Here is a 20,786-nt window from a genome sequence, read left to right as displayed (position 1 = left end):
TTATAAATATATAATATAGAGTTATTCTAGTAAATTTAATCGCCTTTTTTATTACGATAAATTATTATAATATTTTATTTATAATATCTATATAACTATTAAAAGTAATAAACTTTATTAATTAAAGATAAATTAGAAAATTATTCGAGTTAATATTTATTAAGTAGTCGTCGATATTTATATTAATAAAGCTATTATAGATAATTAAGCTAATAAATAATATATTATTCTCTCTTTCTTCTATTAAGAAAATCTATAATTTATAAAATAACTCTATTAGAATACTATTACTCTATTTATTAAGTTTAATTAATTAAATCTCTTTATAACTTTTATCTATAATTCAAAATAAATTAAGATTATTAAAAATCTTTTATTTAATAAATATATTATTAATTAACTTAATCTAATTGCTAGAATATTTAAATTAAAACTAAAAATTCTTATAAATAATATTCTAAAGGGGAAGGTATTAGATATACTTCTATTCTTCTTACTTCTTATTATAGTATAATAGTCTTCTCCTATTTTATTTAATAGGGTAGTTTTTTAGGCGGTATATTAGTTAGGCGGTTAGTGTAAGTTATAGATTCTAGAGGTGCTTCTAATATAGTTTAGCTTACTATACGCCGTAATTTTTATCGGTTAGTCTTACGGTATTTTTTTTTTTTTATCTCTATAAGGGCGAAGTATAATCGGTTGAAATATTGATTAGTTTTAATTCTAATTGACTTTATAAGTAATAGATCGAGTTTTCATCTATGTGTATATTATAGAATTTTAAAAACGAGGTCTATTATATACTTATATCTTTATTATATTATACTCTAAAGATCGATTCTTTAGCGTCGCTAAAATAAATATCGCTATTAATACTAAGATTTCTAATTAGAATCTATTTTTTAATCTCTATATAATTATTATTAGATATATACTTTATAAGAACTATAGTTAATATATTACTAATAAAATAAATATTATTCTATCTTATTAGAATTTAGATAAAAATATATATAATAAATAATTTCCGAAGGACTTTAGCGATTATATCGTTTTTAAATTAGATTTTAAATACTCTATATATCGTTAATATAGGTTTATTAAGATATTAGATAATAAATTTAAATAGAATTATTAGATAATATCTTATAGTCTTTATTTATTAATTAAGTATAACGCTTATATTAATATAGAGATTTATATTAATATAAAAATCTATAAATATATTTTTAAGTATATTTATAAGAATAGCGATTAAGCTAATTTTTAAATAGAGTATAAAAGCGATATAAATTAAAATAATATAGGCTTAAATTAGATAAATAAGATTTAAGAATATTAAGATATATAGTAAATAGGCTCTACGAAAGTCTATTAAAGGATTTTTAACTTTAAATTATATAATTATAATTCTTCTATTAAACAATTATTTATTTATCTTTTAAATTAATATAATATAATATTTAATAATAATAATAATTTAAATTAGATAATTAATATAATATATAAACGCTAGATTAAGCTAATAGTCTTTTTTTAGCTAAATTAATAGTATTAATAATAAAAATAAATAGAAGATCTTTTCTATATTAATTTATCGAAGTAATATATCTAGAAAAAGAATAAATAAGATATATTTAAATAAAGTCTATATTAGAGGCGTAGAAGTATTATTATAAGAATATACTATATTAATTTAAACGCTAAAAAGCTCTTCTATCTATAATACCTCCTTTTAAATATATTAAATCCTATATTCTTCGAAGACTTATATATAATAAATAATAATATTCTTTTTTTTATTATAATATCTATATAGTAAAAGGCTTACTTTATAATAATATTAAATAAAATTAAATATTAAATAAAGTAGCGGTTTAATAAAGAGGATACGCCTTATAAGATCTCTTTATAATAATTCTACTATAATATAAGTCTAATAACTCTCTAAATTTATAAAATAATTATAAATTAAGATATATAGATAATTTTTTCTTTATTAAATAAAAATACTTTAAGCGTAATATAAATAGCTTATTACGCTAATAATAATATTAAAATATTATAACTTTTTTTAATATAATATTTCTTTTTTTATATATTAAAACTTTTCGCGTTAGATATATTTTTTCTTAGCAATTTCTTTAATAAGTTAAAGTATTTTAAATTATAGAATAAAAAGATTATCGCGTTAACGATAGTTTTAAAATATCGCGATATTTTCTAATATAATATTCTTTTTTTAGCTATTAAAACTTTTCGCGCTAGATATATTTTTTCTTTTTTTATCTATAAATAATTTAATTCTTCTTTTATACTTTATATATATTTCTTAATTAATACTTATTATTCTTTATTTAGATTATTTAATAACTTTATTTATATCCTTTAGATTTAATATTATATTCTCTCTCTATTAAATAATATATAATATAAATAAATTATTATTAAAGATTTCTATTTTTATTTAATTTAAATTCGCTTAAAGAAAAGTAATACTAGCTCTATAAAGAATATTAGTCTTATTATTAATTTTAGTCTATCTATAATCTAATAAGATTATAAATAATATTATATTAATAAATAAAATTAATTTCTACGCGAAGAATATAATTATCGAATTAATATTTAAGAGTAAATATAGATAAGTTTTAATAACGATTAAATCGCTATAATCGACGCTATTTAAAACGCGATTTCTTATTTTAATAATTAACTCTTCTTTCTTAATAGCTATAAAGATATTAATAAGATTATATTTTAAGATATTATATTATAAAGAGTATAATATAACTCTAAAGTAGTTATTACTATAGCTTTATCTAATATTACCTTTATTCTTCTTTAAGATAATATTATTATTTATTCTCGCTTTAAGATTTCTCTTAATATTATTATTTAATCTAATTATAATATATTAATAGAGTTTAATTTAACTTAGTTATTAAAGACGATCGAGTTTATTTTCTAAAATAAGATCTTTATATAAAACCGCTATAATATTAAAACTATTAATTATATACTCTAAGATATTTAAAAAAACCTCGCTTCTTTTAATAATATAGTTATATACTTTTATAGTAATTTTTATTAAATTCTTTTAATTATTAAGAGTATTAAGTTAAATTATATCGCTTAGACTACGTTAAAAATATTTTATTTTTAAAATTATATTTAAATCCTTAGACTAATAGAAAATATAAGATTTCAAAATCTAAATTTAATTAATTAAGATTAAATTAATATAAAGGAATTTATTTAAAGGCTATTAGATATAGATAATAATATCTTAATAAGCTTTAAAAAATAAGAAGCTATTAATTAGTCTATCGAATAATTATTAAATAACTTTATTATTTAGCTAATTAATACTATTTATAATAATCTTAACTTATATTAAATAGCTAATTTCTATATATTTAAAACGATTCTTTATATTCTTAATAAGAATATTATCTAGTTTAATAATTAAGTTTTTAATAAATTTTTTAAAATTAAGATTGTTTATAATAGTAGAGATTAAGTCGTTAATAAGGAAGATAGCTTTCTTTTATTTACTAAAATAATAAATATCTTTAAACTAATCTCGCTTTTACTTTATTATTTAAAGTTAAAATAGAATTATATAATAATACTATTAAGGAATTTAAAGTAATATATAAATTTATATAATAGAATATATTTATAAATTAAGTATATTAGAGCTAAGATACTTAATTATTATATCCTTAAAAATAAATATAATAATAAATAATATTATATATTATATATCCCTCTAACTCTATCTAATTTAAACGATCTATATACTCCCTTTTAATATATTTAATTTCTAATTTAATTAATCTTTAATATAATAATTAATAAGTTCTAAAATTAATTATTATAATAAATCGATCTATATTTATATCTCGAGATCTTTATTTATAGTTAATTATATATAACTCTAAGTCGAGTTATTAGTAAGATCAATCTATTAATTATAATTTTAGGCGATCTATTAAGAAGATAATTTACTCGGTTGATAAGATATATTAAGAATAAGATTATTAAGTAGATACTTTTTTTTTAGATAAGAATATAATTAATTAGCGATTTATAATAATAGAAGTAAGTTATTTATTATATAGAAAGTAAATAGAATTCGATTTAACTTAGAGTTAAGGCTTTTATTTTCTTTATTAATTTTATAATAATAGAAGTAGATCAAAAACGCACAGTAAGCGATTAGAGTTCGATTTGACTTAGGACTAGGGCTAAAATTCCATTTGACTTAGAAAAATCCAACTCCATTTAACTTAGAAAAATGAAAAATCCAACTCCATGAATTTAATTTATGGGCCTTTACTTGTTAAATATAAAAATATAATAAACTTTTAATTATTATATTTCTATTTTTATAAATCTAATTATAATTTAAATTAATTAATTTTATATATTTAAAAGTTATAAAAGTAATAATATTTTTAATATTAAATCTTAATAGCGTTAATTTAATTATTATATATTACGCTATTATAATTAAAAATAATTTTATAATTTTAATATCTAATATAAATTAAATAACTTAATAGAATAGAATATTATTATTATTATAATTAAGAAAAATATTTTAAAGACTCTATTAATATATTATTTTTATTTATTTTAAAAACTTCAAATATGATAATTATCTTGTCTTTTCTAAATAAATAATATTAATTAATTTTTTAAATAATAAATTTAAAATAGAAAGTATATTTAAGAATAGTAAGTTATAGTATTTAAATTATTTAGAATATAAATATTTAATAAAGATTTTTAAAATTAAAAGTAATATTATAAAATAAATAATAATATTTTATAATATTATAATATATCTAAATATATATATTACTTTATATTATAAAAATATAATTATAAAATATATTATTTTTAATAATTATATTATTTTTAATAATTATATTATTTTTAATAATTATATTATTTTTAATAATAAGAATAAATATAAATATATATATAGAATTCTTTTTATTTATTATCTTTACGTTAATTTAATAAAAAAGATTCTTTAAAAAAATAATAATTTAAATTAATTTTTAAGATATAGAAAAAATTTTATTTAGTAAAAAGAGTTTATATTAAACTCTACGCTTTATTTTTATTAATTTATATATATTTATTAAGTCTAGATTAATTATAGAGATAATAAAAATATATTTAAAATATTTTACTCTTTTAATTAATTTACTATTTTATTCTAAATTAGATATTAAAAAGAATAATTTATATTAATTTTAAATAATTATTATTAAAGATATAGTTTATAAAAAGTCGCTAGCGTTAAAATATTTTAATTATAAATATATTATAAAAAAATTGAAATAGTCTTTATAGTCTAATTAGTTTATTTTTAATAATTTATTTTTAATATTATTATAATATATCTATAAGATAGATTATAAAGAGTTTAATATTATTTTATTTAAACGCGTTAAATTATAATAATATTAAAAATTTAATTTTATAAATTAATAAGATATTTAACTCTTTTCTTTTTAATAGCTTTTATATTTTTATTATTTATATATACATATAAACTTAATAGTAGTTATAAGAATTATTATATAGAATAAATAATTATTAATAAATTATAATAGAGTATTTAAATATTAAATTATATCTAATATTAAAGATTTTATTATTATTTAAAATTTTAATTTAGCTTAAATTAATAATATCTTTTTATATAAACTCTTTAAAAAATATATTAAATTATTTATTAAAGTAATTATAATATAAAACTTTAGAGAATTAAAGTTTAATTTTTTTTTTATTTTTTTTTATTAAAAATTATTAAAGATAATATAAATTTTTAGATTTTTAGATATTAATATAAAAAAATATTATATTTTATATATAAGTTATAAAGAGTATAATAATAAAATTAAAGAGAGCTTAGAGAGAGATAATTAGATTCTTTTATTAAATTATAATTATAATATTTAATTTATATAAATTAATAAATTTATTTTTAAATTAATATATAAGTTAAATATTTTATTTTTAAATATTTTAATTAATTATTAATATAGATAATATTTTATTTTAAATAAAGTATTTTAGAAATAGAAATAATAAGAAAATAAGAGTTATTAAGTATTATTATTAGATATATTATAAATTAAATAATATAAATAAATAAGTCCTTTATTAAATTTCTATATTTTTATTTTATATTTTTATTTTATTTATTATAAACTAGTTAATCTAGAGAAGAAATAAATTTAAAATATTAAATTTATAAAGATAGAGTTAATTTTAAATAGTTTTTTATTAGATATATAAAAAGCGTAATATAATTTTTTAAGATTTTTTTTTTAAAAAACTAGTTATTATAATATTAATATCTTTATATAATTAATAAATTAGACTTATTATCTCTCTAGATATATATATATATATAAATACTTTTAGAATATAGCTATTATTTTTATAGAGTTATAATATTAAATTATTAACTCTTTATTTTATTTATAAAATTTATTTATTAATCTTTATCTTATTATTAATTTTATTTTTAATAATTATCTAAAGAATAGTAATAAAGAGTTTATTTAAGATAGTTAAAGCGTAGAAATTATAAGTCTATATAATTTATTTTAAAAAGAGCTTTTCTAAAATAGAATATTAATATTTTAATAAAAATATTCTTAATCTAATTATTTTTAGATATAAAAATATTATTTAGAAATTTATAAAGAATATAGTATATTATTAGATAAAATTAAAAATAAATAAATTATTTAATTAGAAGATAATAGATTATAGAATATTATAGCTATATAATAATTTATTATAGATTAAAATAAAAGATATTAGAGAAATAAGTTATTTTTTTTTAAATTTCTTTATATTATAATAATAATAATTAGATATAATTAATTTATAATCTAATTATATAGATAAATATAATAAATAGTTATAAGATATTTCTAATATATAGTAAGTTATTTCTAAATTATCTCTAAGATATCTCTTTTATCTTCGCTTTTTTATACTCTCTCTATATTTATTAATAGCGCTCTTTTATATAATAGTATTTTTATATTTTATTAATAATTATATAGTATTCTTATACTTTTGACTTTTATATTATTTATTATTATATCTAAATTAATATTTCTTTTAAATTAATAGTAATTAGAGATAATTAATTATTATAATTTATATTTATAGCGATAAGTATTAATATATTAATAGATTTATATATAAATATTCTCTATTTTAGATTATATAATAGCGATAAATTAATTATAATAGAAATATAAAGAATATAAATAATTTTTATAATTTTATAGATTAGATAACTTATAAGTCTAATTTATAAATATATTAAAAATATTTTTATAATATTAGATAACTTATAAATCTAATTTATAGATATATTAAAAATATTTATACGATATAATAATTTAAATAGCTAATCTCGTATTATAAATAGATTAGCTTTTTTTCTCTTTTCTATTTAATTAAAAGTAGATATATTCTTTTATATTATTAACGAGAATTAAACTAATAAGATAAAGATATTAAAACTATTTATTTCTAAGATTAGCTTTCTTTTTAATATATCGCCTATTTAATAGTATTATATTTCTATTATATATCCCCTTTTATCTCTTTATTCTTAGCGTATTTTTTAAAGAGTCTTTTAATATATAGTAAATTAATATTATAAATTGAAGAGGTATATTAATTATATCGCGTTTTTTTAAAATAAAATTCTATCTAACGAAGATAATATAGTATAATTAAAGTATGTAATTTATCTACGCTTTTATTATATATACTTTAATATTACTAACTACTTAATCTAGTAAATATAAGAAATATATAAATATTATTAGATATATATTACTTTTTAACTCTAGTATATCGCTCTATAAGTATTCTACTAATAAAAGATTACTAATTAATTTACGATAGTTAAAGATTAGATAAATATTATAAAATATATAAATAAATAAGATTAGAGAAATATGAAGAGGGTAATTACTTATATTACTAATTAATTATACTTTTACTTATATAATATATTTTATAAATAATAGTAATTCTATATAAGATATATATATGAATTAGTATCGACTAGATTCGATTTATTATATGAAATAAAAGTAATACTTAGTTTAAATAATTCGATATCTACGGAGATAGAACTAAAAGATCTTTAATAAATTCCTAATAGATCTTCAATAGATCTTTCATAGATCTTTAATAGATTTTTGAATATTATTCGATAAGTTACTAACTATTATTTAAATATAGAGTTATTTAAATTCTACTATCAAATAAAATAAGTAGTTGTATTAAGCGAATTATTAAGGTTAATAGTAGATTTTTAGAAATAGCATATTTAACTCTCTATCTATAGAGATATATATTTTCTAAAATAGTCTATTAACTAGTCGAGGAAATATCTGTTATAACTGAATAGTGGGGACGATAGGTTTCAAAAACGAGTTATCTACGCTATATGAACTGTATATAGATATATCGTCTTTCGTACTACCGGCCCCTATAAGGTATTTCTTTTTATCCCTTTATTCTTAACGCGTCTTTATTTAAAACTTAAAAAGCTTTTTAATATATAATAAGTTAATATTATAAATAAAAGAGATATATTAATTATAATATAATTAAATTATAGATAAAATTCTATCGAATATAGATAATATAATATAGTTAAGATATATAGTTTATCTACGCTTCTATTATATATACTTTAATATTATTAATTACTTAATCTAGTAGATATAAGAAGTATATAAATATTATTAAATATATATTACTTCTTAATTCTAATATATTACTTTATAGGTATTCTATTAATAAAAGATTATTAATTAATTTATAATAGTTAAAGATTAGATAAATATTATAAAGCGTATAAATAAATAAGATTAGAGGGATATAAAGAGGGTAACTATTTATATTACTAATTAATTATACTTTTACTTATATAATATATTTTATAAATAATAGTAATTATATAAATAATTCGATATCTACGAAGATAGAATTAAAAGATCTCTAATAGATTCTTAACACATCATCAATAGATTTTTAATAGATTTTTAAACGCTATTCGATAAGTCGATAACTATTATTCGAATATAGGGTTATATAAATTATATAATTAAATAAAATAAGAAGTTCTATAAGATAAGTTATTTATCTTAATAGAAGATTTTTAAGAATAGTATATTTAACTCTCTAACTAAGGGGATATATATTAATTAAAATAGTCTATTAACTAGTCGAGAAAATATCTATTTTAACTAAATAGTGGGGACGATAGATTTTAAAAACGAGCTATCTACGCTATATAAACTATATATAGATATATCGTCTTTCGTACTATCGACCTCTATAAGATATAATAATAATTATAAAGTTATAATCTTTAAAAAAAGAATAAAGTATTATTATAAAATTTAAATATATATATTTTATAATTAAAGAAGAACTTTAATTATAAATAATTTAAATCTTTTAAAATATTAAAGAAAATAAATATATAGATTTATAAGCTAGATCTCTTTATTAGATATAAAAAAAAATTATATTTTATATATTATTATTAAAGCTATAATATTCGCGTAATAATAATTTAAAATTATAAATAATTTTAATTAATAAAGAAGAAGAATAGAAGATTAATAAGATATTAAATAAAAAAGTTTATAAGAGTAAGATTAAATATCTTATAAATTATAAAGACTTCTTATTTTATAAAGCTTTATAAAAATTAATAAAATATTTTAAAAATATTAAAATTTAATTAAAAAATTTAAATAAATAAAGAAGTTATATAAATTAATATTTAAGATAAAATTATTAAAAGAAATTAAAAAATAAGATAAATTAAGAAAGTAATAATAATAAAGAGTTTAAATAAATAAATAAAATTATAATTAAAAGATTTAATAAATATAATTAAAAAATTTATAAACTTATTCTAAAGCGTTAAAGCGTTATATATTATAAAAAAAATTATTAAGATTATATATATAATTATTACTATCTAATATTAATCTATCTATTCTTTTATATTAAAAAATAATTTTTTATTTAAAAAATTTATTAAATAATAAAAAAATTTAATAGTAGAGATAGTAAAAGAAATAATTAAAGAGAGAGCGAAGATAATAATATTATATTAAAATTTAATAATATAATAAATAGTTATTTATACTAACTATATACTCTAATATATATTAATTAAAATATTTTATATTAAATTATATTTATAAAATAGAATAAATATCTTCGCTAAAGTAAACTATAATAAAAATACTAATTTAAAAAGAAAAGAGTAATAAGTTAATTATATAAAGATAATCTTCAAAAAAATATTATTTATATTTACACTAATATAAGCTAGCGAGCGAAGCGATATAAATTATATAAAAATTATATATAAGTATATATATATAATATAAGTAAAAGAAGTCTTAATATATATTAGCGTAATCTCTTAATTATTTAATAACTTTTTTATTTATAAAAAATAATAATAATAATAATAATAAAAGCTATTAAAACTTTTTCATTAAGTATATCTTTAGAATAGATATAAATATCTATTAATAATAGCGAGGATAATAAAAATTATAATAGTTATAAGTATTTAATAATCTATAGAATTATAAGAATAAAGATTAGATATTATTATTAATATATTAATATACTTTTTATATTATCTAGAAAGTATTATAAAGTAATTTTTAAGATATTTATTATATATAAAATTAATTTAAATAGTTTTAATCTTACTTAATTATTATCTTAATTAATATATATATTATACTATTATAATAATATATAACTCGCTATCGCGATATTATAATAAGAATAAATAAAAATAAAAATAATAGATATAGAGAATAATTAAGTATTTATTTATATTTATATTAATATTATTAATAAAAAGAATAAAAATTAAATTAAAAATAAGATTTTTATATTTATTAATATAATTTTTAATAATTATAATAATAGAATTTTTATAATTATTAAAGTAATAATAATAATAATAGTATATAATACTAGTAATAATAGTATATTATAATAGAGTAATAATATACTCGTATTTTATTAATTAAGATAATAATATATATAGCGATACTATTATAATTTAATATATAGATATATTAATATATTTAAAAAGACTTTAAAATAAATAATTTAAATACGCTATTATAATATATATTAATTTAAATTATATTTAAATTAGTAATAAATAGTATATATAATATAAATAAATCTATAAGTATTTAATTATAAAATTTAATAATAATAAAATTTAGAGATTGAATTTTTTAAAAGAGAATATAATTATAAGAGTAAAAGCACTTAAAGCGAATTAATAGACTCGCTTATATTATTTATTAGAATATAAGCTATATAATTAAAATAAATATTTAATATACTTAATAAAGTCTTAAATATTTATAAATTCTCTTTCTTCTTCTTTTTTCTTTAGTTATTAGTTTATCTAATAATTAATCTATCTATTCTATTAATTATATATCTAGATCTCGTAATTATATAGCTACTACGTAGTTTTATTAAAAGAGATCTTACTATCTTATAATATATTATTTAATTTTAAAATAACTTTCATTTTTTCTACTAAAATTTATTAAAATTTATTTTAAATTATAAAACGTAGTTTACGCTTTTAAATAAAAAAAGAATAATAAAATTTAATCTTATAATTATTTAAAGATAAGGAATTCAAATATCGCTTATTAAAAACTTATTTACTCTATTAAGAATATTCTTTAATATAAGCTTAGATAGTCGAGTAGTAATAATTCTAATAATATTTAAAACTATTTCGCTTCGTTCTCGATTCGAATTAATTAATCTCTCTCGCTAAAAAATTATAAAAGTATAAAATTATAATAATCGTAAAATTATAATAATCGTAAAATTATAATAATCGTAAAATTATAGAATTAATAAAAATTCTATAAATAGTAAAATTATAAAAATAAAAATATATATAAAATAATAATAATAGATATTAAAATATACTTCTTATTAATTCAATCTATATTAACTTTAATTTAATTAACTCTCTAGAAACTTATTATTAATATAACTTCTCTTTTCTCTATTAAATTTTTTCTATTATTATTTTAATTATAGAACTTATTTTACGCTTTTTAATAATTTATAAGATATAAAATTCGATCTTATATTTCTAAGTAAATATTAAATTAAAGTATTTTCACTCTTCGAGAGTTAAACTTAATCTCGAAATTAGATTTATAAATTACTTTTTATAAATTTAATTTATAGATCTTTGCTTATTAAATATTATAATATTATAATAAAGCTTTTTTAATTTTTTAAGTATCTAATTAATAAGCTAATTAGTATATATAAAAGAATAAGATAGAGCTAAGCTATAAAATCTTGAATTTGTATGTGCAGTCAATTATAAATTCGGGTTCGCTACGCTTTTTGGTTAGACCGGCTGAGTCATCGCGGGTAAATAAATTAGCGTCCGCAACTATCAAAATCTCTTATTCTACTTTTAACCCTTTAATAACTTTACTATTTTCTATTGAAATTTTTAGATTTTTCTTTCAAATTATAGCCCGCAACTTGCGCTTTTTAATGCTTTAAGAATTCTGAAATTCGGTCTTATAATTACCAAAAAGTAAGGCACTCAAATATCGCTCACCAAAGATCGCTTATCAAATTTACTCGATAGCCCTAATTAAAAAAATGATTATGAATTTAATTTATAGGCCTTTACTCGTTAAATTATAAATAATATATTAATAAATATTCTATAATTTAATTTTATAATCTATTATAAGTAATAGATAAAGTACTTAGTTAATTAGATTTAACTATAAAGAGTATTATAAATATATATATCGCTAAGTCTTAGTAAATCTTTCTTATCTCGATAAATTCTTTAATTTAATTAGATAATATATTTTAATAGATATTTATTAGATTAATTATAAAGCTCTATAAAGAAAGAGTTTAATTATAATACGAGCGTTAAGAGTTACGTAATTTAAATTTAAATATTAGACTTTATATCTTATAGAAATAAAAAAAGGCATAGCTTTTTCTTCTTCTTTCTCGCTAAGTAAGAGTGAAATGAATAAATTGACACATCGGGCAAGATGGAGTTTCAAGTGCAGACGCATATATATCGACCGCGGCGCGAACAGTCAAAGGATACGTATCGACTGACACAAAGATCCTGGATTCTACAGGCCTCAATTTCAACACTCGCAATCCACCACTGAATCATTCCTTCTTCGCTGATGGTGGGAAGTACGCATCCAACTCCTTGCCGTCCTCTGTGACCCACGACGACCAGGATTCGGCAGGGTTCCTTCGTATGGTTGTACCACTGATGCAGAGTTCCTCTTTGCAGTAGGTAGTCACCAGCCTTTATGATCGTCTCATCTCCGCGGTCGAGCTTCATCGTGATCTCTCGAGATAGTCTGTTTTATGTCGAACAAAGTGCATATACTTAGGATCTACTCACCTCTGCCGAACTGTAAGCCCCATTTGTCGTCGGCCATTCGGTCTGAGGCTATGGAGATAAAGCGAGGGCAAAGTGTTTCAGAGTTAGCTGTGGTGGTTGCGCCTTTCCGCTTTCGCGTTTCTTGGAAAGTTACAGCGTATTTGAAGGCTGGCTAGAGCCTAAAGGCCGAGGGTATCTCTGAGCAGGCACAATCGACAAAAGGTGGGGAATGTATGCCGTGCCGGTTTCCTCTAGCTAAGAACTAAATCGGAGACGAGCGCACACTCAATCTTCGACAAGCCGCTCTTTGCAGCTCTAATGAACAAGTTCTGCATCGCTTCATGAGAAGACAAAAATTTCAACGTTACCATTGTTCAAAGCCCATCGTGATAGAACGCTAAACTTACCGATGATGTCTTGAATAGCTGGATCTCGCTGCTTGCCATCCTCCCAGCCCACTGTTCGCGCTTGCTGACAGCAAAATTCCCTCTTCACCACCCCAAAGCTACTTGGTCAAGTCAAGACTCTTACAACAGACCCTCAAGCGCAATCCACATCGAGCCACTCCCGTCGCACCAAGCTCAAGATAAACGCGCAGGTAGCAAAGCTCTTTCCCATTAGAATGGTATACACGCGTTTCTGGATTCTACTAAAGACAGAAACATTAAGGCGAAGGTTGATAAAGCCGTAGACCAAGATTAGTGAGAACTTGTCTTCACCTGAACGTCCTTGTCAAATCTCCAAACCCCATCATTGCTGGAATTGCACGATGCTTGAAGACTCTTCTCGTCAACAAGCTGGACAATCAACGCCCTTACCCATAACGGAAGGTGGCTCCATGTCATTGTTAAATCCCCTTGTCGACGTTTAGGGGAGTTGCCGGAAGCTCTCGATGTTCGGCGACAAGAAACCTGATGGGCCCGAAGAAACGTGGTTCTTCCCAAGGAAATCGGATCCTTTTTGGTGGAAACATGCAGCACAGATAGGCATTCCTTGCTTTCAGCGCGATTGACTCCTCAATCTCGGCCTCTGTTCTCGCGCATCATGAGTTCGTCCTCAGTTGTATTTCCGAAGACGGTGCCGGGCGATCAATGCATTTGGTTTCGAGGTAAAGAGCCTTCGTACATGACACGAAGCCTAGGTTGTCGCATTTTTGGGCACCCTAGACAGATTCAGACTACGCACTTGGGGATTTGTATTTCTTCCCTCGCTGCTGTCATGTACTCTGGGCAGGGTTTTTTGATATCACCAACCGGTAATGTGGATCCACTGAAGGGGCGACTGGCGCCAGCCAGGGTTTCTTTTGGTGACGTAATACGTCTACCGACCCCGATGCAGCGGGAATTGGTGGGAGCAATCCGGTGATGAGGTTGTCGGTGTCGATGGCGGGCCTTAAGAGACTTAGCTTCCTAAATCAATGTCTACTCGATGTACGGTATACCTACGCCCGACGCAAGCTGAAGTAGGCCGTTGCTCGGGTATGTCGGTCGAGGTCCATCAAAATCCGGTCATACGGTCTGATCAGGGTGTTGACAGCAGTTAAGTCTCTCCGTGAAAGACTGGACTGGACTCTTGCTCCATCTTTTCCAACACCCAAGCTTTGTTTCGCCTCGTGAGTCTTCTTGATTCTTGATCGATGTGAAGGGTACCGGTATGCTGGCTGTTGTACCAAGAAAGCCGTCATTAAAAAACACATGTTCTTCAAAGCGTCTGGAGAATCGTCTAGAAAGCCTTGCAGACAACTGAAGGGGTTGTCATATGTCTTTTAATCCTTATAAGCGAATAGAAAGTGTCCACATTCACAGTCAGGGCTAACTCATTCACGCTGACCAGCTGGGAAAACATGTCTTTTAATCCTTGTAAGCGAATAGAAAGTGTCCACATTCACAGTCAGGGCTAACTTATTCGCGTTGACCAGCTGGGGAAACAGTGCTGTTCTCATGGAGCCAGGCGGAATTGTGGGCTCGAGCGGAAGACCGCTCCGTCTAAATATGTATTTGTGTGTGCTGGGGTCATGAGCTTGCGTTAGGTTACTCCAATGCGGGTTTCCCGGAGTAAGACACAACTACACAAGCATCCTGCTCGTCTGAGGCTCTGGCGTAAGCCTCTCAATACTCTCAATACTCGGCAGGCATTTCGGGAAAACCGCTAGGAGGATCGGTACGATGCATACCAATGTAAGATTAGAATTATCAATGAAAGAAAAGTGCAGTCTTGCACTGACTAGGACAAGAGTGTATTTTCCGGCGCAAAGGAAAGGCAGAAAAGGCAGACTCGGAAGAGATTGAATCTCTATGAGCTCTGATTGATGTTACTTCCTACTTATTAGCCAGACAGCATTATGCTCTCCCAGCAATGGCCAAAAGTGCTTTCGGAAGGATCTAGATTCCGAGAGGTACTATTGACCGAACATTTCCACTTGGGGATTTTGGGTGGATGTGCATGCCAAGCTTTTCCCACAACCCCCACCTTGTTGCCAAGAAGCCAAGTAGCCAAGAAGCCAAGAATAATAGTGCAGTAGTTCAGCCTCTTTTCTCGCTCTTTCGACCCTTAGGTTCTCCGACCCTTGCCTTTATCAAGACCCTGTCTCCCAAGTCACAACCCTTTAAAGTATTCCTCTTACCATTTTCGATCCCACGCGCATATTCAAACAAACTGCTTTTCCCCATCCAAGGGAATTCCTTCCTTCTTCGATCCTGACTTTGAAGTTTATTGCTCTTGGCACCCACCCCCCCCCCTCAATCCATCCCCTTCCTCATCCACCAAATCAGCAATATTTCCACAAGAAAAAAAAACCAAAAAAAAAAAAAAAAAAAAAACCAAAAGTCAAAAATCTGTCACACCCTCCCTCTCTGCCAAATTCGGGCTGAAACACAACATTCCAATAGAGAAGAAACCCATGACTCGGGACTCCCACTAAAAAGTATCCACACTATCTTCCCGCTTAGTCATACAGAGATTAAGGCAAGCGTCTCCCTTCTTTCCTTTCCCCTTTCCGTCCTCGTCTCCATCCAACAACCAAACTTGACCCTTTCTCGATGAGGAGCTTTTGACGACAGCACGCTCTCTCTAACCCAACGCAGTAACCCTAATCCAAACATATCAACTTCCATACCGAATCGGGTCGAACTCAATCATTTACCCACTACTCTCTTCATTTCTACCTTCATTCTCTCAACTCGACTTCAGCAATGGCCGACATTGCTGATCCCAATGCCTCCCCCGGCGGTCACGACGACGCGACCGGCAACGGGAATGGCGCCGACCCTCGAGGCATCAAGCGTCCTCGCGTTAGTACCGCCGCCGACGACGACGATGATGACGACGACAAGCCTGGACGTGAGAGGAGGAAGATTGACATCAAATTCATTCAGGATAAGTCTCGTCGGCACATTACTTTTTCGAAGCGCAAAGCCGGTATCATGAAGAAGGTATGCTTGGCAACATCAAACAGCCATCGCGCCGTCTCTTAGAACAAGACGCTACCAACTCAGTGCTAACTCATCGCTCTCCCCAGGCCTACGAGCTCTCGGTCCTCACCGGCACCCAAGTCCTGCTCCTCGTCGTCTCCGAGACTGGACTAGTATACACCTTTACAACCCCCAAGCTACAACCTCTCGTCACAAAGCCCGAGGGCAAGAACCTGATCCAGGTATGTTGCCTGATCTGTCCATCATGACACACACTCGTCCTAACGCTCGATCTCTAGGCGTGCCTCAATGCGCCCGAGCCCGCTCCGGGGAACGAGAATGGCGTTGACGCCGAATCAACCGTCGACTCTCCTGAAGACGTCAGTCACGCGCAAATCCCAGCTCCACAGGCAAGCATGCCTCGAGGCGGCGGGATGCCACCGAGTTACGGAATGACACCTGAACAACAACACCAAATGGCATACCAGCAATACATGCAGAACCAGCAACAAGGCGTCGGAGGACACTATCCCATGCCTCCACAGGGTATGATGCAGCAGAACTCCTCATCCTAGAGAGCGAATGCTGAGATGCGTTCTGCTAGAGCGATAGACGATTGCGATGAATGGAATTAGGGAGGAACATGGAATATCGACACTCGGCCTGTACTAATCCAAAAGACATGCCTGAAAAGCAGGCGCAAGTACACGATGGGGCAGGAGGAGTTTAGGCGCAAACATGTTAGGTGTTTGGTTGCTTTGTTTTCTCATGCATGCATGCTTCGGCCCTCGACATGGGCGAGACACTTACACGTCACACACTAGGGCCACTGCAAATAGATGGGGCGAGGATGATTCACTTTGTACCTGCGAAAGCAACTATGGTCTATCTTCTAGCTTGAGCATTCTGATCAGCAATCAACCTACTAGTACCACTCCTCTTCTACCAGGTCACCTCGTACCCGCAGAACTTTGGTCATCAGGCTTTCTCAACCATTGCGATAACGAGCACAGGCTGCGCCGGGGTTTCGGGGTTTCGATAGCTGAGTTTGCTTGCAGACATGGTGGAGAGAGAATGAGTCCCAACTGAGAGCACAAGAGAAAATCCTTTGCACATGTAGCCATAAGCACAGAGAGATCTTCATCATCAAAACCCAGACAGCTTTGATGTGTATTACATGACTTTGGTAGATTGTCTGTGGTGCACGGTGTTTTCTCGAGCACAGACGCGGACATTACGAGTAGCGGCGATCTTCCGTACCAAAGAGCTCGGCTGTCTGTCGGAGCTCGCGTCAAAACGATTCCTCTCGCAACTTTGCGCTTCAAGACCACCATGCAGGTCTGCTCGTCGGATCCTTCTCGATTGAAGACAAGGACACTTCTTGCGCTCATCATTCCGATGCGGTAGTATGGGTCAGCTTGGCGGCCTTTCGCCGCAAGGCAGCGTTGTAGTAAGTCTTAAGGATAGCTTGTTGGGGCAGGCGTGGTACAGCTACTAATCACAGGAATCTCTCAGATCGGTATCTTCGTTGGACTCATCTCCACTTCTGTCCAGTCATTGGGCCTCACACTGCAACGAAAGTCGCACATATTAGAGGATGAGAAAGACCCCAATGACCCCCGTCGGCCGCCGCACAGACGACGGAGATGGCAGGTTCGTGGAGGCAGCATACCTCTCAGCGTGGGGCTTCTGGCTGACTCTTCTTTTCAAGCTTGGTATGCTCATGTTCATAGTTTCGAACATTGCCGGAAGCACAATTCAGATCACCACCCTACCTCTTCCGGTTTTATCAACATTGCAAGCTGTATGATTGACGAAATCTCTCCAGTCCTAGGATGACTGCTTATGGCTTCATAGTCTGGCTTGGTGTTCAACTCTATCTGCGCTACTCTCATTCTGGGAGAGCCTTTCACACGATGGTCTTTCGGAGGCACAGTCTTGGTCTGCGGTGGAGCTGTGCTGATTGCAATATTCGGAGCCATCGGAGAACCTGCGCATAATCTCGACCAACTTCTTGCACTTCTGGAAAGGCGGCAGTTCATTCTGTGGATGATCGGCCAAGCTATGCTAGTGGTAGCCATCATTGCTGGGGCGAAAGCTCTCAAATACATGAATCCCTGGACCAGCCACAGTCCACGGATGCGCCTCTTCAAGGGCATGGCTTATGGCGCCGTCAGCGGAATCCTGTCTGCACACTCTCTACTGGTCGCCAAATCAGCAGTCGAATTGCTTGTCCGTACGATTGTGGACAGACATAATGAGTTCAACCGATGGCAGTCCTGGATGATTCTGCTCGGCTTACTTGCTCTCGCCCTTACTCAACTTTACTACTTGCATCGCGGCCTGAAACTTTGCTCCACTAGCATATTATACCCCTTTGTTTTCTGCGTGTACAATATCATTGCCATCTTAGACGGCCTCATCTACTTTGATCAATCATCACGACTTTCTTTCCTTCACGCCCTTCTGGTAGGCCATCGCTACTAGGCCCTCTCTCCTTTGGATTATGAGACCGTTAACACGGCCGCAGATTGCCCTAGGCACCGTCATTCTCCTTATCGGCGTTCTCGCTCTCTCCTGGCGCCTCAACAATGACCCGGCAACTAGACTCTCCGTCTCTCAAAACACGCTCATTCCGGGCATGGGCTTCGTCGATGACGACAGCGACTCCGAAGCGGAGGGGAACACTCCAGAATCCCAGATGGACGAAGAGGCAAACCTAGCTAATGGCAATGATTCGCCCTTCAATAATCACCGCAACTCTCACCGCATCTCCTCTTCTAATGATCCTCGCACGCCTACCATGAAGAATAACGACTTGTTGAGCATCACGCGTCTGCGCAGAAAGGGTATGACAGAGTCTGAAGAGATATGGGAAGAGCTGGAAGACGATGCTCTTGCCGAAGTGTCACCTTTCTCACGCCTCAGGAGCAGTGCACGATCCACCCCTTCTTCAAAACTACCATCTCGAGGAAATCCCATGGACGAAAGTCCAGATGAATCAACGGCGCTCTTAGCAAGGTCTGGCACGGGCAGGAGCTACAGGGACAGGAAGAGGAGATATTCAACGCCGATTTTGGAGACCCAGGAGAGGGAGAGAAGGAGAAGGTCAGCGTCGTCGCAAGAGGCATTGGGCGGCTGGTGGAAGTTGAAAAACTGGTGGAGAGGAAAGGAAAGGAAGGGTAAAGGGAAGGGTACCGGCAATGGCAATGGCAATGGCAATGGGAACGGGAGCGGCGATACTGCCTGACAGGGTAAGAGACGGCAAGAGCGTTAAGGCACAATGAAGAATGTCTTTGAACTACTATTTGCGTACATACAAGAGACATTCGGTGGCGTCTGAGCCGTGCATTATCGACAGGACTCCAACGGTTAGACGAAAGCGATGCTTCCCCCTGGCCGCATATCTATGTAATGATAGTATGATTACCCAAACAACAAGACAAATAGACAGCGTTAACTCCAAAGAAAAACTCCCGGTGCTCTGGCCGTCGCTGGCCCAAGCGACCTGTGTAGACGTGAGAAGTTTCAGGGGGTTCTTTGCGGTCGGGTGGATGGTTGAACTGGTAAAAGTGTCTATGCATGTCGAATGGATATAATCTACTAGTCCTTGCCTCAAGTGAAGCTTTATGCTCAGGCTTTCTAATTACAGTTTTCTAGTTACAATTTTCCAATTACACGGGTCCGATGACATGGATTGATCGCGCCTCCAGCCATAAAGCACAAGCATGCTGCTACTGCTGAAGACGGGGACCCATCTGTCCACTCCACAATCTAAGCAACCAGTTGGACGTATCTCTATCCGTCTGAAGCTCCAAGAGATTCTAGGG

The 20,786-nt window shown here is 27.5% G+C and overlaps 2 protein-coding genes across 2 annotated transcripts; both read left to right on the top strand.

Annotated features, from left to right (window-relative positions):
- Window positions 1–16,737: 16,737 nt before the first annotated feature.
- On the top strand, window positions 16,738–17,568 carry HO133_004022 (uncharacterized protein; the record flags this gene model as incomplete). The annotated part of the gene is made up of 4 exons (XM_037294941.1): window positions 16,738–16,977; window positions 17,064–17,198; window positions 17,256–17,502; window positions 17,561–17,568. The coding sequence occupies 4 exons, from the start codon at window positions 16,738–16,740 to the stop codon at window positions 17,566–17,568; spliced, it is 630 nt and encodes a 209-aa protein (XP_037148988.1).
- A 1,000-nt stretch (window positions 17,569–18,568) lies between these two features.
- On the top strand, window positions 18,569–20,206 carry HO133_004021 (uncharacterized protein; the record flags this gene model as incomplete). Its single annotated transcript, XM_037294940.1, has 3 exons — window positions 18,569–18,760; window positions 18,814–19,425; window positions 19,487–20,206. 3 exons carry the CDS (start codon window positions 18,569–18,571, stop codon window positions 20,204–20,206), a joined length of 1,524 nt encoding a protein of 507 aa, XP_037148987.1.
- Between the last annotated feature and the right edge of the window lie 580 nt (window positions 20,207–20,786).

Source organism: Letharia lupina (genome assembly GCF_014066315.1).
Source record: "Letharia lupina isolate WasteWater1 chromosome Unknown contig_19, whole genome shotgun sequence".
Taxonomy (NCBI): domain Eukaryota; kingdom Fungi; phylum Ascomycota; class Lecanoromycetes; order Lecanorales; family Parmeliaceae; genus Letharia; species Letharia lupina.
Note: the sequence above shows the minus strand (reverse complement) of the source record. Positions and strands in the feature narration are given on the sequence as shown.